The sequence below is a fragment of the Mobula hypostoma genome, chromosome 21 (genome assembly GCF_963921235.1).
Source record: "Mobula hypostoma chromosome 21, sMobHyp1.1, whole genome shotgun sequence".
NCBI lineage: Eukaryota > Metazoa > Chordata > Chondrichthyes > Myliobatiformes > Myliobatidae > Mobula > Mobula hypostoma.
Window position 1 is genome coordinate 88,737 of NC_086117.1, and position 24,840 is coordinate 113,576.

The 24,840-nt window shown below is 44.7% G+C and overlaps 1 protein-coding gene across 3 annotated transcripts in view; it reads right to left on the reverse strand.

The window, feature by feature from the left end:
* Nucleotides 1-8,697: 8,697 nt before the first annotated feature.
* The window catches only part of nelfb (negative elongation factor complex member B), a 124,689-nt gene continuing 108,546 nt past the window's right edge, over nt 8,698-24,840 (reverse strand). For 2 of the 3 annotated variants that reach the window (XM_063073242.1, XM_063073241.1), the window contains 2 exons: nt 17,608-17,716; nt 8,698-9,596 (listed from right to left, as the gene is read on the reverse strand). In XM_063073242.1, coding sequence (XP_062929312.1) covers nt 9,456-9,596; nt 17,608-17,716 — 250 coding nt within the window. In that variant the 3' untranslated portion in view covers nt 8,698-9,455. The remainder of the gene's footprint in view (nt 9,597-17,607; nt 17,717-24,840) is intronic. The other variant, XM_063073240.1, reaches the window with a different exon arrangement.

Genomic DNA, 24,840 nt, shown 5'->3' on the forward strand with positions numbered 1-24,840 from the left:
CTAGGCACACCCCAACTAACTCTGGCCACACCCCCACAAACCAGATTACCTTTCTCAGGAGGGGCAAGATCCAAGAAAGGCAAGTGTTGGACCTGGTTAATGAAGGCGTGGGCCAGATCAAAGTGGCGGGGTTGTGTGATATTGAATCTCAAGTGAGGAGATCAAAGAGCACAAGAGGGCTAATTTGCCCATTGCCCGCATACTCTCAACCTAACCCTCATCCTAACCCTAACCCAATATATACATGGCAAAGTGGGAGGAAACAGTCTATGCAAAGTGTCCCAAAAAACCCATGTGTCTCTATAGATACCTGGATGACATCTGGGGAGTGTGGACACACTCAGAGGTAGAATTAGATGAATTTATTCATATCCTAAACACTCATCATCCATCCATTAAGGTTAAGCCCACAACAAATAGGGAGAAAATTGACTTCCTGGACACTACGGTATTTAAACTAGCACCAGAAAACGGCAGCCAAAAACTAGCCACCAAAGTATTCTTTAAAACCACAGACACACACACCCTCCTACACACCGGGAGCCACCATCTCAAACACACCTTCAGAGGCATTGTCAAAGGACAGCTGACCCGGTTTCATCGCATTTGTACCAGGGCAGAGGACTTCCACCAAGCCACTACTATCCTCTTCTCTGCACTTAGACACAGGGGCTACAGCATACAGAGACTCAGACACATCAAATCTGACTTTTTAAAAAGTATCACAAATCCCCGACCACGAGACAACACAACACAGAAACTACCCTTGATAACAGGATACAGTGGGATGGCAGTGAACATCCACAAGACAGTCAAAACACAGTTTGAAAATCTAAAGGAGGAAGGGGGGACACTGGGACAATACACCATAGTTTCAGCTTTCAAAAGGGGTAGAAACTTAAAAGACATACTAGTCAGTACCAAAGTACGAACAGCGCCAAACTGCGAGGTGGGAAACTGCAGGGCGTGCATATGCATCAGAATTTCAAAAAGCATACACAACAGAGCTACAGGAAAGTGGGCTGAAATAGAGCAGAGGATAACTTGCAAACAAAAGAATGTAGTATATGCAATCCAGTGTAAACAATGCCATATCATATACACAGGGGAGACAGGCAACAGCCTGAGAACCAGACTCACAGGACACCTCAGTAATATCACTAGAGGAAACCAAAACAAACCAGTTAGTAGGCACTCAAACAACAGGAATTCTGCAGGTGCTGGAAATTCAAGCAACACACATCAAAGTTGCTGGTGAACGCAGCAGGCCAGGCAGCATCTCTAGGAAGAGGTACAGTCGACGTTTCAGGCCGAGACCCTTCGTCAGGACTAACTGAAAGAAGAGTTAGTAAGAGATTTGTAAGTGGGAGGGGGAGGGGAGATCCAAAATGATAAGAGAAGACAGGAGGGGGAGGGATGGAACCAAGAGCTGGACGGGTGATTGGCAAAGGGGATACGAGAGGATCATGGGACAGGAGGTCCGGGAAGAAAGACAAGGGGGTGGGGGGAACCCAGAGGATGGGCAAGGGGTATAGTCAGAGGGACAGAGGGAGAAAAAGGAGAGTGAGAGAAAGAATGTGTGTATAAAAATAAATAACAGATGGGGTACGAGAGGGAGGTGGGGCATTAGTGGAAGTTAGAGAAGTTGATGTTCATGCCATCAGGTTGGAGGGTACCCAAACGGAATATAAGGTGTTGTTCCTCCAACCTGAGTGTGGCTTCATCCTTACAGTAGAGGAGGCCGTGGATAGACATGTCAGAATGGGAATGGGATGTGGAATTAAAATGTGTGGCCACTGGGAGATCCTGCTTTCTCTGGCGGACAGAGCGTAGGTGTTCAGCAAAGCGGTCTCCCAGTCTGCGTCGGGTCTCGCCAATATATAAAAGGCCACATCGGGAGCACCGGATGCAGTATATCATCCCAGCCGACTCACAGGTGAAGTGTTGCCTCACCTGGAAGGACTGTTTGGGGCCCTGACGGGTGGTAGGGGAAGAAGTGTAAGGGCATGTGTAACACTTGTTCCGCTTACAAGGATAAATGCCAGGAGGGAGATCAGTGGGGAGGGATGGGGGGTACGAATGGACAAGGGAGTCGTGTAGGGAGCAATCCCTGCGGAAAGCAGAGAGAGGGGAGGAGGGAAAGATGTGCTTAGTAGTGGGATCCCGTTGGAGGTGGCGGAAGTTACGAAGAATAATATGTTGAGCCCGGAGGCTGGTGGGGTGGTAGGTGAGGACCAGGGGAACCCTATTCCTAGTGGGGTGGCGGGAGGATGGAGTGAGAGCAGATGTACGTGAAATGGGGAAGATGCGTTTGAGAGCAGAGTTGATAGTGGAGGAAGGGAAGCCCCTTTCTTTAAAAAAGGAGGACATCTCCCTCGTCCTAGAATGAAAAGCCTCATCCTGAGAGCAGATGCGGCGGAGACGGAGGAATTGCGAGAAGGGGATGGCGTTTTTGCAAGAGACAGGGTGGGAAGAGGAATAGCCCAGATAGCTGTGAGAGTCAGTAGGCTTATAGTAGACATCAGTGGATAAGCTGTCCCCAGAGACAGAGACAGAAAGATCTAGAAAGGGGAGGGAGGTGTCGGAAATGGACCAGGTAAACTTGAGGGCAGGGTGAAAGTTGGAGGCAAAGTTAATAAAGTCAACGAGCTCTGCATGCGTGCAGGAAGCAGCGCCAATGCAGTCGTCGATGTAGTGAAGGAAAAGTGGGGGACAGATACCAGAATAGGCACGGAACATAGATTGTTCCACAAAGCCAACAAAAAGACAGGCATAGCTAGGACCCATGCGGGTGCCCATAGCTACACCTTTAGTTTGGAAGAAGTGGGAGGAGCCAAAGGAGAAATTATTAAGATTAAGGACTAATTCCGCTAGACAGAGGAGAGTGGTGGTAGAGGGGAACTGATTAGGTCTGGAATCCAAAAAGAAGCGGAGAGCTTTGAGACCTTCCAGATGGGGGATGGAAGTATATAGGGACTGGACATCCATGGTGAAAATAAAGCAGTGGGGGCCAGGGAACTTAAAATCATCGAAAAGTTTAAGAGCGTGAGAAGTGTCACGCTCTTAAGTGTCAGTTAGTAGGCACTTCCTGGAGAATGGAATGTACTCCTTAGCAATCCTGGGCCTGGAAACCAACATAAACTGGTCAAACCCCCAAAGGAAAAGAGCAGAGAGAAGATGGATTGAAAGACTACAGACGCATTCCCCAAACAGCCTAAATGAGACCTAAAAAACCAGGCCAGCAACATAAAATGTACTCACCGAAGGGCCAATACTGCACCCGTAATTTTAAAAAAATTGAGAAAATTAGAGTAGGGAAGAAGGGGAAGATCCCCTTCAGTCACCCACCCTGAAACAAATTAACACGGGGGACCATTAAATAGGAAAGGTTCGTCTTACTTTGGAAATAGAGCCTAACAACTAGGCCCCAGAACAGAACCTAATTCCCCAAGTAGAGAGGAGTAAAATTAGAAATTATAACGCTACAGGAGATAACCACTAGGAAGAACAGACGCGTAACAACCGGTTTAATCCAGACACAGCACTTGCCCCGACTTCCCAGCTTCCCCCATGGGGAAGAATACATCCCAAGCACATGACGCTGCCCTGAAACCTAACATCTTCACACCCCATAAACACAGATCCTCTTCTCGCCAGAGGGGCAAACTCACCCTACATCACTAGTTATACCTCCCGCCGCCCAGCGGGCCCCACTCAACCCTACCCCCCCCAACCTAATCCTAACATCCAGAGGACCACACACCCCAACTAAACCCTAACCCTAATTTCCAATGGACCGGGCACCCCAACTAAACCGGACAGCACCTCAAATAACCCAAACCACACCACACTAAAGGGCTTATATAACAGTCCTTTACCCTACCCATAAACCTAACATCTCCAACTCTGCTACACACCGCCATAAACCCAAGCCCTTACCCCATCAAGGGGCCAAACTTGCCCAATATCACCAGCAGCTAGGCTCCTATTTCAGTCCTCTCCCCTACTGCAGGGGACACCCCCAACCCTGCAATGCCAATTGCCACCCCACCCCACCTCCCTTCGCCGTGAATCCTCAACCCCCATTACCAAACTCTACCCCCGGGCATGTCCCTCCCCACAACACCCCTCAATTAGCTACCGCACAACACCCAGATCACAGCACACAGTCCCTATAAAAAATACCCCAAATCCAAAACACTATCCATAGGCAATAACTCCACTATTGTAACTTAAACTCCAGAATGGAGGTTGAAGAGGAGGAAGATCCCAGTAAAGGAAAGTTGGGGACCGAGATGATGATGACGTGGGCCAAAAACAAAGTGGCAGGGTAAAGTGATACTGCATCTCCAGTACGAGATTCACAAACACTAGAGGGATATTTTGCCCACTGCCCGCATACTCGCATCCTAACCCAATATATACATGGCAAAGTGGGAGGAAACAGTCTATGCAAAGTGTCCCAAAAAACCCATGTGCCTCTATAGATACCTGGATGACATCTGGGGAGTGTGGACACACTCAGAGGTAGAATTAGAGGAATTTATTCAAATCCTAAACACTCATCATCCATTCATTAAGGTTAAGCCCACAACAAATAGGGAGAAAATTGACTTCCTGGACACTACGGTATTTAAACTAGCACCAGAAAATGGCAGCCAGAAACCAGCCACCAAAGTATTCTTTAAAACCACGGACACACACACCCTCCTACACACCGGGAGCCACCATCTCAAACACACCTTCAGAGGCATTGTCAAAGGACAGCTGACCCAGTTTCACCGCATTTGCACCAGGGCAGAGGACTTCCACCAAGCCACTACTATCCTCTTCTCTGCACTTAGACACAGGGGCTACAGCAGACAGAGACTCAGACACATCAAATCTGACTTTTTAAAAAGTATCACAAATCCCCGACCACGGGACAACACAACACAGAAACTACCCTTGATAACAGGATACAGAGTGATGGCAGTGAATATCCACAAGATAGTCAAAACACACTTGAAAATCTAAAGGAGGAAGGGGGAACACTGGGACAATACACCATGGTTTCAGCTTTCAAAAGGGGTAGAAACTTAAAAGACATACTAGTCAGTACCAAAGTACAAACAGCGCCAAACTGCGAGGTGGGAAACTGCAGGGCGTGCATATACATCAGAATTTCAAAAAGCATACACAACAGAGCTACAGGAAAGTGGGCTGAGATAGAGCAGAGGATAACTTGCGAACAAAAGAATGTAGTATATGCAATCCAGTGTAAACAATGCCATATCAGATACATAGGGGAGACAGGCAACAGCTTGAGAACCAGACTCACAGGACACCTCAGTAATATCACAAGAGGAAGCCGAAACAGACCAGTTAGTAGGCACTTCCTGGAGAATGGAATGTACTCCTTAGCAATCCTAGGCCTGGAAACCAACATAAACTGGTCAAACCTCCAAAGAAAAAGAGCAGAGAGGAAATGGATTGAAAGACTACAGACGCATTCCCCAAACGGCCTAAACGAGGCCTAAAAAACCAGGCCAGCAACATAAAATATACTCACTGAAGGGCCAACACTGCACCCCGTAATTTAAAAAAAATTGAGAAAATTAGAGTAGGGAAGAAGGGAAGGATCCCCTTCAGTCACCCACCCTGAAACAAATTAAGACAGGGGACCATTAAATAGGAAAGTTTCGTCTTACTTTGGAAATAGAGCCTAACAACTAGGCCCCAGAACAGAACCTAATTCCCCAAGTAGAGAGGAATAAAATTAGAAATTGTAACTCTACAGGAGATAACCACTAGGAAGAAGACGCGTAACGACCGGTTTAATCCAGACACAGCACTTGCCCCAACCTCCCAGCTTCTCCCATGGGGAAGAATACATCCCCAGCACATGAACCTGCCCTGAAACCTAACATTTTCACACCCCATAAACACAGATCTTCTTCTCGCCAGAGGGGCAAACTCATCCCACACCACCAGTTATACCTCCCGCCGCCCAGCAGGCCCCACTCAACCCTACCTCCCCCAACCTAATCCTAACATCCAGAGGACCACACACCCCAACTAAACCCTAACCCTAATTTCCAATGGACCAGGCACCCCAATTAAACCGGACAGTACCTCAAATAACCCAAACCACACCACACTAAGGGGCTTATATAATAGTCCTTTACCCTACCCATAAACCTAACACCTCCAACCCTGCTACACATCCTCATAAACCCAAACCCTCACCCCATCAAGGGGCCAAATTTACCCAATATCACCAGCAGTTAGGCTCCTATTTCAGCCCTCCCCCCATGGCAAGGGCAACCACCCCCCTGCAATACCATTTGCCACCCCACCCCACCTCCCTTCGCCGTGAATCCTCAACCCCCATTACCTAACTCTACCCCCGGGCATGTCCCTCCCCACAACACCCCTCAATTGGCTACCGCACAACACCCAGATCACAGCACACAGTCCCTATAAAAAATACCCCAAATCCAAAACACTATCCATAGGCAATAACTCCACTATTGTAACTTAAACTCCAGAATGGAGGTTGAAGAGGAGGAAGATCCCAGTAAAGGAAAGTTGGGGACCGAGATGATGATGACGTGGGCCAAAAACAAAGTGGCAGGGTAAAGTGATACTGCATCTCCAGTACGAGATCCACAAACACTAGAGGGATATTTTGCCCACTGACCGCATACTCGCATCCTAACCTTAATTTCCAATGGACCGCGCACCCCAACTAAACCGGACAGCACCTCAAATAACCCAAACCACACCACACTAAAGGTCTTATATAACAGTCCTTTACCCTACCCCTAAACCTAACATCTCCAACCCTGCTACACACCGCCATAAACCCAAGCCCTTACCCCATCAAGGGGCCAAACTCGCCCAATATCACCAGCAGCTAGGCTCCTATTTCAGCCCTCCCCCGCTACTGCAGGGGACGCCCCCACCCCCGCAATGCCAATTGCCACCCCACCCCACCTCCCTTCACCGTGAATCCTCAACGCCCATTACCTAACTCAACCCCCGGGCATGTCCCTCCCCACAACACCCCTCAATCCAAATCCCCAAAGCCAAAACACTATCCATAGGCAATAACTCCACTATTGTAACTTAAACTCCAGAATGGAGGTTGAAGAGGAGGAAGATCCCAGTAAAGGAAAGTTGGGGACCGAGATGATGATAACGTGGGCCAAAAACAAAGTGGCAGGGTAAAGTGATACTGCATCTCCAGTACGAGATCCACAAACACTAGAGGGATATTTTGCCCACTGCCCGCATACTCGCATCCTAACAGTAACCCTAACCCTAACCCCAACCCCCTAACCCTAACCACTCAAAACTCCGCAGCCTTACCTCTCCCGGTCACACATATACATCCACCAGCCCAACACTTAAACCTAATCCTAATGTCCAAGGGGGCACACACCTCCACAAACGCTAAGCACATCCCGCTTATCTCTGGCCACACCCCCGCAAACCCGATTACCATTGTCAGGAGGGGCAAGATCCAAGAAAGACAAGTGTTGGACCTGGTCAATGAAAGCGTGGGCCGGATCAAAGTGGCAGGGTTGCGTGAAATTGTATCTCAAGTGAGGAGATCAAGAAGCACAAGAGGGCTGATTTGCCCACTGCCCGCATACTCTCAACCTAACCTTACAGTGACACGCTCTTCATTTTCCCGGTCGACAAAATGCCAATAAAAAAGCTCAGATGCCCAAAAGGCGAGAGAGAACCAGAAAGTTAAACCCAAGCTGGGTCCACAGAAAACAAGTCACCACTAAACTCAGGTGCAGAGACACCGAATGCCCAGTAAACACTGTCAATTTAATGCATGCAATCCCATGCATACAGATGCCAGGTAACGATGTTTTAAAAGTATTATTACCCTCATAATTACATACCTCTCATTATCCTGGTTTATGGGAAAACACAAGCCGAGCTTGATCAACTCCGGCTGGGTCACCTCGGGGAGGGTGTCTAATGATTAAAGACCCACAACACCCGATGATCCGAGGATGCATTACTGATGATGTGTCCCAGTGCACACCCGGTTCATTGTACCAAGTGGTGTTGGACCACGATAACGAAAGGCATGGGCCAGATTCACCTGGCTTCACCACACGAGCCTATCCGCCATAGCACCTCATACCTCACCACTCAAAACTCCGGAGCCTTACCTCTCTTGGCTCCATCCCTCCCCCTTATCTCCTCCTATCATTTTGGATCTCCCCATCCCCCTCCCACTTTCAAATCTCTTACTAGCTCTTCTTTCAGTTAGTCCTGACGAAGGGTCTCAGCCCGAAACTTCCACTGTACCTCTTCCTAGAGACGCTGCCTGGCCTGCTGCGTTCACCGGCAATTTTTATGTGTGTTGCTTGAAATTCCAACATCTGCAGATTTCCTTGTGTTTGCGTTATTCCTATCACCCCTGCTGCAAATCTCAAGAGCCCACACACAAAGTGTATATAGCCCTATTCCCCAGGGCTGTTTTGTGTGATTCAGTACAAGCTGTCCTCCAGATGAAAAAATGGCTAACCTCTAGCTGGTCTCATTGTGCGTTTGACAGGGAATATGTGAAAGTGGTGAGCAACAAGAGACAGCTGGCTGGTGTCACTATGATTTTGCCAGCTGAAAATAGTTTGTTATCGAAAACACATTTACAAGCAACATCCAATAAACAAAATGTCAGATTTTCATCTTTATTTTTCTCAATAAAAAGTGATTTTAAAAAGTTCCTAGTATGTATCTTTTTTGTTGCTCTGTTAAATAGGAATCGAGTTATTTGGACATTTCCAATTAATCATGTTGAAACACAAATTTACAATTATTTGCTAAACATTAGCTATTAAATCAAGTTCACCTAATGCAGTACAGTACACAATTTCTCAGTTTACCACTCTGATCCAAAAAGTGAAACCTCTCACGTGAAATTTAAGAACAAAATTACAATGGTCAGTTAAAAAAATTCAAACTCTGCAGTTTGGGTCACAAAAATATTTCCTATCGCTTGCTTAGTAATCAACTACTTCTCTAGGCTGCTAACATCTAGTGGGATGCATGAAATAAAAAATGAAAGAGAGTGTTAGTATAAACAATAAAACATCGAAAAAAAATGAGGAAAATTGCAATGATAATGACCTTCAGTCCTGTAGCTACTGTTCTTGGAAGTGTCATTCAGAGCCTGCTTTACTGTACTACTTTTATGTTGCTCAAGATTATGAAATGCACAGCTGCATCTGACAAGTAACTCTGCAGTTCAATGTAAAAGTTTATTTTATGGCAAATAGAAGTAACAAATGTTAATAATTAATGTACTATTTTACGAATCTACAAAGACTTGAGCTCAATGAAGAGTGTGTAGTTCAGTGTTTCATGATTCCTCTTCCAACAGCAAGCAGATACAGTTATTCTGCAATGCACAATCACACTTTAATTCCAATAGGAATCTGAATCCATCAGATGACAGCAGCTGGTGTAGACACAGTCCGCAGAGGCAGTTCCAGTGCTGGAGTCTCCATTGTTTCCACAGGACTCTGCTTCACACTTTCCATCTTTTCTGTAAGTTGAGTATACAATTCCTTCACTGCTTCGGTGCTCTAAAAACACAAGAGGCAAGAACAAATATCAGCATTATTTTGAATAGTGGATGTGACACACAGATTTGCTAGGTGCATCCAGGAAGCTTTCTTGATCTTGCCTGGCCAGGTGATTAGAATTGCAGTGGGACAGCATTTTGAAAACAGTGATCACAACTCTCAGTTTTCATATAATTATAGATAAGATTAACACTGGACTTAGGGCAAAGTGATAAGTTAGAAACAGATAAATTACACAGGGAAGAGCAAATTGCAAGCAGCTATTACTGGTTCAAGTCCACATCAGACATGTCGGAATCTTTAAAGGCCAGTTGGTCAGCATTCATAGAAACATAGAAAACCTACAGTACAATACAGGCCCTTCGGCCCACAAAGTTGTGCCGAACATGTCCTTACCTTAGAAATTACTAGACTTCCCCATAGCCCTCTATTTTTCTAAGCTCCATGTACCTATCCAAAAGTCTCTTAAAGGACCCTATCGTACCTGCCTCCACCACTGTTGCCGGCAGCCCATTCCACATACTCACCACTCTCTGAGTAAAAAAACTTATCCCCAACATCTCCTCTGTACCTACTCCCCAGCACCTTAAACCTGTGTCCTCTTGTGGCAACCATTTCAGTCCTGGGAAAAAGCCTCTGACTATCCACACGATCAATGCCTCTCATCATCTTATACACCTCTATCAGGTCACCTCTCATCCTCCGTCGCTCCAAGGAGAAAAGGTTAAGTTCACTCAACCTGTTTTCATAAGGCATGCTACCCAATACAGGCAACATCCTTGTAAATCTCCTCTGCACTCTTTCTATGGCTTCCACATCCTTCCTGCAGTGAGGCGACCAGAACTGAGCACAGTACTCCAAGTGGGGTCTGACCAGGGTCCTATATAGCTGCAACATTACCTCTCGGCTCCGAAACTCAATTTCACGATTAATGAAGGCCAATGCACTGTATGCCTTCTTAACCACAGTGTCAACCTGCACAGCTGCTTTGAGTGTCCTATGAACTCGGACCCCAAGATCCCTCTGATACGCCACACTGCCGAGGATCTTACCATCAATACTATATTCTGCCATCATATTTGACCTACCAAAATGAACCACTTCACACTTACCTAGGTTGAATTCCATCTACCACTTCTCAGCCCAGTTTTGCATCCTATCAATGTCCCGCTGTAACCTCTGACAGCCCTCTACACTATGCACAACACCTCCAACCTTTGTGTCATCAGCAAACTTACTAACCCATCCCTCCACTTCCTCATCCAGGTCATTTATAAAAGTTACAAACAGTAAGGGTCCCAGAACAGATCCCTGAGGCACACCACTGGTCACAGACCTCCATGCAGAATATGACCCGTCTACAACCACTCTTTGCCTTCTGTGGGCAAGCCAGTTCAGATCCACAAAGCAATGTCCCCTTGGATCCCATGCCTCCTTACTTTCTCAATAAGCCTTGCAAGGGATACCTTATCAAATGACTTGCTGAAATCCATATACACTACATCTACTGCTCTTCCTTCATCAATGTGTTTTGTCACATCCTCAAAAAATTCAGTCAGGCTTGAAAGGCACGAAATGCCCTTGACAAAACCATGCTGACTATACCTAATCATATTATACCTCCCCAAATGTTTATAAATCCTGCCTCTCAGGATCTTCTCCATCAACTTACCAACCACTTAAGTAAGACTCACTGGTCTATAATTTCCTGGGCTATCTCTACTCCCTTTCTTGAATAAAGGAAAAACATCCACAACCCTTCAATCCTCCGGAACCCACCCCCGTCCCCATTGATGATGCAAAGATCATCGCCAGAGGCTTAGTAATCTCCTCCCCTGCCTCCCACAGTAGCCTGGGTTACATCTCATCCGGTCCGGGCGACTTATCCAACTTGATGCTTTTCAAAAGCTCCAGCACATCCTCTTTCTTAATATCTATGTGCTTAAGCTTTTCAGTCTGCTGCAAGTCAGCACTACAATGACGAAGATCCTTTTCCATGGTGAATACTGAAGTAAAGTTTCATTAAGTACCCCTGCTATTTCATCCTGTTCCATACACACTTACCCCATTGTCACAATTGATAGGTCTTATTCTTTCACAGCTTATCCTCTTGGTCTTCACATACTTGTAGAATACCTTGGGGTTTTCCTTAATCCTGCCCACCAAGGCCTTCTCATGGCCCCTTCTGGCTGTCCTAATTTCCTTTTTAAGCTCCTTCCTGTAGCCTCATAATCTTCTAGATCTCTGACATTACCTAGCTCCCTGAAACTTTTGTAAGTTTTTTTCTTCTTAACTAGATTTATTACAGCCTTTGTACACCATGGTTCCTGTGCCTTACCATAAATTCCCTGTCTCATTGGAACGTACCTATGCAGAACTCCACACAAATATCCCCTGAGCATTTGCCACATTTCTTCCGTACTTTTCCCTGAGAACATCTGTTCCCAATATAAGCTTCCAATTTCCTGCCTGACAGCCTCATAATTCCTCTTACTCCAATTAAATGCTTTTCTAACTTGTCTGTTCCTATCTCTCTCCAATGCTATTGTAAAGGAGATAGAATTATGATCACTATCTCCAAAATGCTCTCCCACTAAGAGATCTGACACCTGACCAGGTTCATTTCCCAATACCAAATCAAGTACGGTCTCTCCTCTCGTAGGCTTATCTACATATTGTGTCAAGAGACCTTGCTGAACACACCTAACAAACTCCACCCCATTCAGACAACATGTTCCCGTAAGAAAGACTAGGATGGAAAGTTTGGGAACCTTGGATAAATAAGAAATGTAGACGATTTAGTCAAAAAGGAAAAGGAAGCATATGCAAGATTTAGGAAGCTAAAATCAATAGTACTATCACGAAAGGCTAGGTAAACTTGGGTAATTTTCTCAGGCACGCCAAAGGCAGAGGGGAAATCTGCTATAAGTTTACAAGACTATGAGAGGCACACATAGAATGGACAGAGAGTATCTATTTCCCAGGGTTGAAATATCTAATACCAAAGGGCATACATTGAAGATGAGAGGGAGTAGGTTCAAGAGGGACGTGAGGGGTAAGATTTTTACTCCGAGAGTCCTTGATGCCTGGAATGCACTGCCTGGTATGGCGGTAGAGGCAAATACAAGAGAGGTTTTTAAAGAGACATTTGGATAGGCACATGGATATAAGGAGGATGAAAGGATATGGACATGGTATAGGTAAGAGGGATTTGTTTTTGGGTGTTTTTTAATATACTTTTTACTTGGTTCACAAAACATTGTGGGCTGAACAGCCTGTTCCTGTGTTATACTCTTCCATGTTCTATGTTGTCATAGCTTTTGAGTTACAAAATAAAGCTTTGGATTATCTTTAATTAAACACAGAATTGGGGGCTAAAGAGGACTATGATATTATGAAATTACCTCGATGAGTAGGATTAACCAGAATCCCAGGGCATTTTATACATACCGTTGCAAGGAAAAGTTTGTGAATCCTTTGCAGTTACCTGGTTTTCTGCATTAATTACTCATAAAATATGGTCTGAGCTTCATCTAAGTCACAATCGTAGACAAACACAATCTGCCTAAACTAATGACACGCAAACAATTGTACTACTTCTTGTCAATACTGAGTACACCTCTTAAACAATCACAGTCCAGGTTCAAGAAGTATGTGAACCTCTGGGGTAATGCCTTCGACAAAAGCTATTTGGAGTTAGGTGCTCCAATCAATGAGATGAGATTGGAGGTGTGGGTTGTAGCGGTGTCTTGCCCTCTAAGACACACAGAGTCAGATTACTGATCGAGCCTGCTCTTCTCAAGAAAGATCTGTTTATGTACACCATGACTTGATCGAAACAACTTCCAGAGGACCTTTGAAGAATTGTAGAGATGCATGAAGCTGTGAAAAGTTACAAAAGCATTTTCAATTATCTGAGTGTTCATCAGTCCACAATAAGAAAAAGTATCTACAAATAGAGGAAATTCAGTACTGCTGCTAGACTCCCTAGGAGCGAGCGTCCTGCAAAGATCACACCAAGGAGGTGAAAAAGAATCCCGGGTAACGGTAAAAGACCTGCAGAAATCTCTAGCTCTTTCTTCACATGTCCACTGTTAGAAAAACACTGAACACAAATGGTGTTCATGGAAGGACATCAGCGAGGATATCACTGCTCTACAAAAAAAACATTGCTGCACGTCTCAAGCTTGCAAAAGACCACCTGGATGTTCCATAATGCTTCTGGAACAATGCTCTGTGGACAGATGAAAGAAAACGTGGAACTTTTTGGCAGAAATGCACACAGTGGTTTGGAGGAAAAAGTCACTGCACACCAACACCAAAACCTCAACCCACCTGTGAAGCATGGTGGAAGGAACATAATGGTTTGGGGCTGCTTTGCTGCCTTAGGGCCTGAACAGCCTGAGGGAACAATGAATTCAAAATTGTATCAAGATATTTTACAGGATAATGTCAGGGTAGCAGCCTATTACCTGAAGCTTAATAGAAGTTGGATGATGCAACAAGACAATGATCTGAAGCACAGAGTTACAGAATACACGTGGACTAAGATGTTAACTGTCCTGTGCTATCACCAGAGGGATCATCAGTTGATCTGCCACCTGTCTTCAGGAGTTTCGGCCCGCTTATGATCAAGACTCCTTCGAGGTGGTGGGCCAGCAGTGCTAAAGCACCACCTCCCTCTGGTGAGCTTAAAAACTTGGCATCTGCCTCTATCAGAGTTGTTGGTCACTTCCATCCAACAGATAGTCTACTCTTCAAGTGTCCATGCAACTACTGAAGGGTTTGCAAGATATGTATACACTGTCTGACTATCTGCCCCTCTGGACATACTTGGTCCACACCCATGCTGATCCTCCCTCACTTGCTACCTTCCACCTCTGTCTCAACGATCTAAGCTCTCTCCTCAACCTACTGATCTCCTTCTGGCGCCTGCTTGGTTGCTGTGTAGGCTTTGTTTTCTTCAACTCAACCACACCAAACCTGTACTTTCCAACATCGTAAATCATATCACCCATCACTTCCAACTTTCTCTTTGATGTTCCCCTGAGCGTGTTCTCCAACATCATACTGATATCCTCATCAAATACACGCCAAGCCTTCTCATCTGCCATTGCTGGCCACTTGACCTTCCTCTTCTTCTCTACCTCCTCGCCACCGCCATCATGCGAAGAATCTACCTGGGTACTGTGGTCTGAAACCTGACCTGGGTTATCTCTCGTCTGACCTGGAGTATGATGACGCTCTCCAGAGCGAATCGCTGTGGCTTGTGACTCAGTGGTTGAAAAGACCACATCATCTGTGCTTGGTGAAGAAATTTCATCTTCATCCACTGGGATGGAATAGCACTTCAACTTTGCTTGGTGGACTCGTAAACCTTTAATGCTGGAAAACGGTCTCCCACACCAACACACTGGACAGTCAGAGCCTCTTATCCTAGCTCTTGGTCGTAGTCGTTCCCTGTAATTAACTGTATCCATCCGATTGGGTCCATCATTCTCCCTCCCTCTCGGAGGACCCCGAGGGTATGTTTCTCCATGTAAACTAGAAGCTTCAAGAGGTGGGTGCTCTTCTGAGCTGGTGCCCGGACTGCCAATCCTGACACCCCCGGTGCCAGTCTTTCCTGGCTGTCCGCTGTCTCTCCACGCTGTCACCGGACTATTCCCGGTTGCCAATCAGAGTAAATCAGTAACAGAATGGTTTAAAAAGAAGAAAAATTGTGTTTTGGAGTGGGCAAGTCAGAGTCCAGAACTTAACCCAATTGAGATGCTGTGGCATGACCCGCAGAGGGCTGTTCATGCAAGGTATCCCTGAAATATTGACGAACTGAAACAGTTTTGGATAGAGAAATAGTCTAAAATTCCTCCTTGCCGTTGTGCAAGTCTGATCAGCAGCTACAAGAAAAGTTCGGTGGAGGTTATTACTGCTAAAGGAGGTTCTACCAGTTTTTAAATACATGGGTTCACATTCTTTTTCCAGCGTGTTCTGTGAATGATTACACAATGTGTTCATTAAAGACGTGAAAAGTACAATTGTTTGTGTGTTATTAGTTTTAGGCAGATTGTGTTTGTCTATTATTGTGACTTAGATGAAGATCAGACCACACTTTGTGAGTAATTAATGTAGAAAACCAGGTAACTGCAAAGGGTTCACAAACTTTTTCTTGCAACTGTATATTAAAAACAAGAGAACAACTAGGCAGAGTACTTGCACTCAAAGACAAAGGAGGGAATTTATGCCTGGAGTCAACGGATTTGGGCAAGGAACTAAGCAAGTCTGCATGTAGAAGTACATGGAAGATAGTGAGATTAGGGAAGGTATGCTCATATTCTAGGACAAAATGAAGCCAAGGTGGTGGTGAATCTCAAAGGTCCCCAGGGCCTAACAGGATCTATACCAGGTTATTGACCATAAGACCTAGAAGTAGAATTAGGCCATTTGGCCCATCATGAGAGGCATGAAAGGAGGTTGCTTGGCCTTGACGGAAAACACTGGAACACACAAATGAGCCAATCCTGATGAAGGATCTTAGCTCATTTCATTTATTCCCCTCCATGAATGCTACTTGACCTGCTGAGTTCCTCCAGCATTTTGTGTTGCTCAAATTTCCAACATCTGCAGAATCTCTTGTGACTAAAAATCATTGTATTCTCTTTAGCCCCAGGCAAAAAAAAAAGGACTGGAGAGTAGCCAAGTGTTGTTTCTTTATTTAAGGAATTATAGGCTGGTGAGCCTCACATCAGTTGTAGAGAAGATGCAGGAGAAGACTTTTCGAGATAGGATCTACTCACTTAATTACAACCAGCAAGACTGTGCAGAGGAGGTCATGAATTACAAATGATTTGAGTTTTTTTGAGGAGGAGATGAAGATTATTAAGGAAAGGATGTTATCACATGGGTGTCACAGTAGCTTCGCGGTTAGTGTAAAACTATTACAGCAGCAGTGACCTGCGTTCATTTCCTGCTGCTGTCTGTAAAGGGCTTGTATGTTCTCCCCATGAACACATGGGTTTCCTCTGGGTGCTCCAGCTTCCTCTCACATCCCAAGGATGTATGGCTTAGTAAGTTAATTGGTCATGTGGGTGTAATTGGGTGGTGTGAGCTTGTTGGGCCAGAAGGGTTTGTTACCATGCTCTATCTCAAAACATTGAATTGCCATGTGTGGGCAAGAAGGACTTCTGTAATAAGGCATTTTATTAAACTTAAGTGTGGGCTGAAGGGCCTGATCCTGTGCTGTACTTCACCATTTTATGTTCTATGGACAAGGTTCCCTCATGGTAGGCTGATCCAGAAAATTAAGTATCCTGGGATAAAATTAAGGCATGGAGAGTAGGTAGATTGGATTCAAAAGTGCTCGGTGATAGAAATGAGAGGGTAGTGGTGGAGGTGTTTTATTCTGACTGGAGATCTGTGATTTGATCAGTGCTAAGACCTGGGTAATTGTGATAAATGATGTGAACAAAATTGTAGGTGGACTGATTAGTAACTTTGCCGAATATATGAAAATTGGTGAAATTATGGATAGTGAATAAGGTTGTCAAAGAATTCAGCAGGATACAGGCTAGTTAGAAATGTGAGCAGTAAAATGGCATAGACTTTAACCCAGACAAGTGTGACGTGATTTACAAGACAAGGTTTTTCAAGGTAGGTATTAGAAGCAGATAAGATAGCATCATTTGAGGGTTTTAGACGGGCATGTGAACAGGCAGGAAATTGAAGTGGGGAAAGGGGTAATATAATCATGTGTAGGGAAGATTAAGAATACTTTTGTTTGGCACTGAAAGTGTGGGCCAAAGGGCCTATTCTTGTGCTCTACTGTTCTATGTACTTGATATTATAAAGTGATTGCTATCTAGCACTAAGTTAACCAATTCTATTCAGAAGGTTAATAACACCACTAGCATAATTAACTGCAAAATTTATTGATTTATTGTACTAATGTTATCTTGTTTTCTCATTTCTAATATCATTCCTTGCACCATCCTGGTTTATACTTAAGTAGACATGTCACCTGTTTGGTGGGTTCCAATGCCTTCTGTAGTGAGATCATTTTTGAAGGTGCTATTTTGTGGTGAAGATGCAGCAGCAAACGGAGGACATGCCTGTGCACATTTTCTTTACTGTAAAGAAAAGAGAGTTAGCATGTTATTACTGAAGAGAATGAGAAATAAAATTTTAGGAATGTTTGACTTGAAAGACTATCATCACTAAGTCTAAATTCATATCTCACAGACACACCACAAAGATTCACAGCGCAACTTACTACCACTGTATTTATGGATGGATAATAAATGTTTGCTTTGCCAGCAACATTCATAGCCCAAAAAATGACAAGTGAAAAAATTGCACGCTTGAACATTATATAGTGCTTTATGAAGGCAGATACAGTACCTGCAGATCTGGATAAAGCTCTGGCCTCTTCCAGCAGCAGGTTAATGCTCCCAAGGAAACCACTATTCCAATCAGGTGAGATGTTACCTGTCAGCAGCTCACTGGTCTCCATGGATAAAGATGCTTACTATTGTCTAGGGAAGACGTTGCATATAACAGCTTTCTCCTCTGCACAGTTATTCAGCTGCTTCTCTCTGCTACAATGGCTTGGGTCAACCTCAATCACTGGTGCTGCCAAGTGAAATCTGTATGTTATCTCTATAATGCAGGCTTCCTCAAAGCTCCATTCTAAATTACCTCTTAGTGTAGGTGGGTGGTAGAACAATCAGGTTGTAGTTGATAGGAATGTTACAACTGAATTAGCAGTGTGACTGCACTGAGAACTGGCTTGGAATGGATGAACTGAATGGTCTTCTTCCCTTTTGTAAAGGAACATAAATGATACAACAATAATGTCAGTCAGAAATTTAATATGGGTTTGGAACATCCCAAGGAATTGTGAAAAGTTCTTTACATGTGAAATTCTTTCCATCTCATTTCTGAAGGAAGAATCAAAATCAGGTTTATTATCACTGGCATGTGATGTGAAATTTGTTAACTTAGCAGCAGCAGTTTAATGCAAATCATTGTTTAGAAGAGATAAAGAAAAAGTAATAAATAAAATAAGAATAAGAATAAATAAATTACAGTATACATATATTGAATAGATTTTTTAAAGTGCAAAGAACAGAAATACTGTATATTTAAAAAAAAAAGTAAGGTAGTGTGTCCAAGAGTTTGATGTCCATTTAAGCATTGGATGGCAGAGGGGAAGACGCTGTTCCTGAACCGCTGCGTGTGTGCCTTCAGGTTTCTATAGTCATAGTCATACTTTATTGATCCCAGGGGAAATTGGTTTTCGTTACAGTTGCACCATAATTAAACAGTAATACAACCATAAATAGTTAAATAGTAATATGTAAATTATGCCAGGAAATAAGTTCAGGACCAGCCTATTGGCTCAGGGTGTCTGACCCTCCAAGGGAGGAGTTGTAAAGTTTGATGGCCACAGGTAGGAATGACTTTCTATGACACTCTGTGTTGCATCTCGGTGGAATGAGTCTCTGGCTGAATGTACTCCTGTGTACTTCTGTACCTCCTGCCTGATGGTGACAGTGAGAAAAGGGCATGCCTTGGGTGCTGGAAGTCCTTAATAATGTACGCTGCCTTTCCGAGATACCACTCCTGAAGGTGTCCTCAGTACTTTGTAGGCTAGTACCCAAGAAGGAGCTGACTAGATTTACAACCCTCTGCAGCTTCTTTTAGTCCTGTGCAGTAGCACCCCCCCCCCCACCATACCAGACAGCCTGTCAGAATGCTCCCCACGGTATGTCTATAGAAGTTTTTCATGATATTTCATGACATGCCAAATCTCTTCAAACTCCTAATGAAGTATAGCCGCTGTCTTGTCTTCTTTATAACTACATCGGTATGTCCTCAGAGATCTTGGTACCCAGGAACTTGAAGCTACTCACTCTCTCCACTTCTGATCCCTCTATGAGGATTGGTATGTGTTCCTTTGTCTTACCCTTCCTGAAGTCCACAATCAGCTCTTTCATCTTACTGACACTGAGTGCCAGGTTGTTGCTGCGACACCACTCCACTCGTTGGCATATCTCACTCCAATACGCCCTCTTGTCACCTCCTGAGATTCTACCAACAATGGTTGTACTGTCAGCAAATTTATAGATGGTATTTGAGCTATGCCTAGCCACACAGTCATGTGTATATAGAGTAGAGCAGTGGGCTAAGCACACACCCCTGAGGTGCGCCAGTGTTGATCGTCAGCGAGGAGGATACGTTATTAACAATCCGCACAGATTGTAGTCTTCCGGTTAGGAAGTCGAGGATGCAATTGCAGAGGGAGGTACAGAGGCCCAGGTTCTGCAACTTCTCAATCAGGACTGTGGGAATAATGGTATTAAATGCTGAGCTATAGTTGATGGAACAGCATCCTGACATAGGGCTGCGTGGAGTGCCATTGAGATTGTGTTGACCTATTGTGGCGATAGATTAATCCAGAATTGTGTAGATTAATCCAGTTGCACCAATTACCTGACATTGACCAATGGACTTATTTTTTTTTAGAAACTTCAAAAACACAGTGCTTAGCTTTTTATGAACACCAACTGCTAAGATTAAGAGAACTTAATATATTTACCCCATCAGTACAGCAATGAGTTCCTTTGTCCACCTCTTGCATTCCAACTTTGATGCAAATCTATGCTAATCCAATTTGAGTTGGACTGCGTCCAATCAGTGAGCATGAGCAGGAGAAGAAGCTACACTTTCACTTAGCTTCACAGCTGTAGATTATAAAGACGGCACTTCGCAGCAGTTTTCCCCCTCTTGGGATCCAGCATCAACCTAATTTTTCTAATCTACCTGCATATTGAATTTCCCATGACCATTGCCCTTTTGACATGCAGTTTCTATCTTCCGTTGTAATTTGAAGTCCACATCTTTATTACTGTTTAGAGGTCTTATATAACTCCCATCAGGGTTTTTCTACCCTTGCAGTTCCTTAACTCTACCCACAATGATTCAACACCTTCCAACTCTATGTCACCTCTTTCCAATGATTTGATTTCTTTTTTTTTACCAACAGGCTATAGATGTTTCAAGCTACAGCTTAAGAGTGCCAAGCTAAACAGGTTTCAGAAAGGACAGGGAGGGAGGCAAAAGAGGTGGGGGCATGGCACTGCTGATCAGAGTTAGTGTCACAGCTACAGAAAAGGAGAAAGTCATGGAGGGATTGTCTACCGAGTCTCTGTGGGTGGAAGTTAGAAACAGCAAGGGGTCAATAACTCTTCTGGGTGTTTTTTTATAGAGCACCCAATAGTAACAGGGACATTGAAGAGCAGATAGGGAGTAATAATAACAGGGTTGTCGTGTTGGGAGATTTTAATTTCCCAAATATTGATTGGCATATCCCTAGAGCAAGGGCTTTAAATGGGGTAGAGTTTGTTAGGTGTGTTCAGGAAGGTTTCCTGACACAATTAAGTAGATAAGCCTACAAGAGGAGAGGCTGTACTTGATCCGGTATTGGGAAATGAACCTGGTCAGGTGTCAGGTCTCTCAGTGGGAGAGCATTTTGGAGATAGTGATCACAATTGTATCTCCTTTACCGTAGTGTTGCAGAGGGCTAACACAAGAGGGCACAGTTTTAAGGTGCTTGGAAGTAGGTACAGAGGTGATGTCAGGGGTAAGTTGTTTTACACAGAGAGTGGTGAGTGTGTGGAATGAGCTGCCGGCAACTGTGGTGGAGGCAGATACGACAGGGTCTTTTAAGTGACTCCTGGATAGGTACATGGAGCTTAGAAAAATGGAGGGCAATGGGTAACCTTGAATAATTTCTAAGTATGTACATGTTTGGCACAGCATTATGGACTGGAGGGCCTATATTGTGCTGCAGGTTTTCTATGTAACAGAGCCACCCCGTCCCTTGGCCTACCTGGGGGTCCTTTTGATACAATGTGTATACTTGGACGTTAAGCTCCCAGCTATAATCTTCTTTCAGACATGATTCAGTGATGCCCACAACATCTGCAACTGTGCTATAAGTTCATCTACTTTAATCTCCGGAGGGGAAGGTTCCAAATCCTCAGCTTTGCCTATTGCTCGGGCCGGGGTCGAAGCACTCAGCAGAGATGGTGCTCGGTGCTGGAGAGCTGGTCCAAGGCTCGGGAGTTTTCGGATGGACTCGGAGTTGAACTGTGGTCGGATACTTCCAGGATGCTGCATCGGCAAGTTTGCGGTGCTGGAGGTGCACCGGCTGCGTGAGATGATGGGACTTTCGAGAGACTTTGAGACTTTTTACCGTGCCCATGGTCTGTTCTTTATCAAATTACGGTATTGCTTTGCACTGTTGTAACTATATGTGGTTTTTGTCAGTTTTTCAGTCCGATTGTCATGTGTTTCTGTGATATCATTCTGGAAAAACATTGTATCATTTCTTAATGCATTCATTACTAAATTACAAGAAAAGAGGACTGCGTGTCCTCATAATCTAAGCTAATCTATACTGCACAAATTAAAATATCAAAGGTACAAAGGTTCATTTATTATCAAAGTATACAACTCTGAAATTCTTCTTCTCCAGATAGCCATGAAACCAAGAAAGAAAAGAACAGCAGCATGATCATCAACCCCCAAAACCCTCCTCTCGCTTTGCATAGTAGGGGAATAAGGGTTATGGCAAAAAGACAGGTAGGTGGAGATGAGTCCATTGTCAGATCAGCCATGATCCTATTGAATGGCAGAGAAGGCTCGACAGGCCAGATGGCCTACTCCTGCTCCTATTTCTTATGTTTTGATGTTATATTCTCCCTGTACAAAGAACGAAAAAACGGAACAGGCACATCGGCCCCTCAAATCACCCTTTCCCACACAGGAAAAGAGAAACATTGGACGAGAAACACAGAATATAAAAAACTTTAAGAATGAGAAGTCCAAGTCCATATCCAAAATGCAGAAAACCTTGAAACCATTCTCCTGGCACAGCAGCAGGCCTTTCCCACTCCATAGCAGAGCGATCTGTTACGTACCCCGTAACTGGGTTGCCAAACCAGCAGAAATGGACCACTCAGTTGGAGTCTGGATTACTGGAACTAAGAAAGTTTTATTAAAGAAATAAGCAACACAGTACTCTAATAGGAAGGATATAAATGCAACAGGTTAGCAATGAATAAACACACATGTACACAGATCTAGGATAATAGGATCAATCAAGCTCTATCGTCGTCTAGGGGTAAATGACCAGTTTCAAAGTGACGCAAAGTTTAGTTCAATTGAGTTCAGTTCAGTTCACAGTAATCACTGCCGTGGCGGTGGACGGTGGACGGGGGGAAGGAGAGAGAGGGCAAAAGCGAATGAATATTCAAAACGGCTTCCACACAGACCTTCGATATTCCTCGCAGTCAGCTTTTGGGCGAGCCCTTTGTAATGTCTTCTGAGGTCACCGACTGTGACCCCTCCGTTTCAGATACGATCGTTCCTCTGCAGTGAACCTGGCACCCAGGCAAGGGCGGACACACACCAGGTTCCCGCCGATCATACCTTTCCACCCTGTGCGTCTATGGCTTGGTCCTGTGACCAGCCCTCCAAAAACTCCCACCGACTTGTGGGAGGCGCACCGCTTCCAGGGTCTCGTTACCTTGTGGTGTCGTGTGTGCTGCCTTAGCGAACCTGTTCCTTTTTATCCCCCTGCTGGGGTATCGCCTGTCCATCACACTTCAAACAGTTCAGGGTTCAAAAAGGAGCCGATCTTGACAGCTCTCAGACTGTGTCTCCTTCCGTTAAACTCTCCCGTCTCTTCATTAACATTTCCAAATGCTGCTCCATTGTCTTCCTTATCTCTCTTTCTCCTGAACACAGGTGGCAGATCAACTGTTGATCCCACTGGTGCCAGCACAGGACAGTTAACACCTTAATCTATGTGTACTTTTTGTAACCCCCTTTCGTCACACCCCTCACCTTTAAGGATTTTTACCGGGGTAAAAATTACAAGCATGAATACATTATTAGATACACACAAAAATACATCTTCATCAGCTATTTGGCTAATACAGAGAATTTTAAGTTGTCAGCACCTTGACAGACAGTCAGCAATTTCATTTTCTGTCCCTTTTATATGTGTTATTTTAATAATCCCCTAAACCAGGCTCCAACTTAGCAAACTTCATAGTAGCCGAAAACACTGATGAATTGTGATTAGTGTAACCTCTCAATGGGTTTCGTCCCGGACCACGATAACAAGGGTCGTCCCATCCCGACTTAGTTTTCTTTCGCAAGGCTTAGTAGGAGGGGGAGGGGTAGTAACCGCAGAGTTATTGCAAAACTTCCTACAGTACCCCACCATCTCCAAGAGCCTTCTGAGGGCCCTCTTGTCTGTCGGGGTTGGGATGTCAGAGATAGCCCGCACCTTAGCTTGCACCGCTGCCAGCTGCCCCTGTGTCACCACAATTCCCAGATAAGTGACCTTCGTGTGGCCGAACTCATTTTTTTCAAGGTTCATTATCAAGCTGGCTTCAGACAGCCGTATTACATCGCCAATAAACACTTCTGTGTTCGTTAGCCCTTTCGTCACTGAATTACTCATTCCATAGGGGTGTTGCTCACTAGGCTGACCTAGCATGACAAACACCACCCAACGTCCCAGTTCTCTGCATTGCCTCGGGACAATCAAACACACGTGTACGAGCCGTTTAATTAATTCTCCTAAAGAGTCACTTTGTTCGGGGATTAAGGGAGAGACCTTATCAGCAGAGCTGGCCAAAACAATAGCCTTCTCCCATCTGGTCGATACCATACTCATCTTTTCAAAATGTTTTTTTTTTCTTCTCAGGGGGACCCTAGCTTCATTGATTTCCGCGCTAACACCAACTAGGTTTGTTAGCATATCAAAAGCCTGTGACCGTCTCCGCTCGTGTCTGCAATAATCAATAACATCCTTCCTCCTGTGCAGCCAGTAAACCTCTTTCATGATTCCGCCGACTGTTTCCCTCCCTAATCCTGTTTCACAGAGAGCTGTTTCCTTGTCTTGCTCCTGTGCCTGTATAAAGTCCTTCTTGTCTAATGATAAATCTACCTTAATTTCCCCACTTCCTCCTGTTTCATTACGTTCCTTCTTTTCACTTTCTACCCCCTCCTCGTACAAGGCTGGCAGAAACATCTCAGCAGTCTCTCGGGTCATACAGCGAGTTACTGCGCAACCAGGATGAACCTGTGAGTCCATGGGCGGGGCCTCAATGCTGGCAGGCTGACCTGTCAATCTCACGGCTGGGAATACAATTCCCCCCACGAGGTCATTACC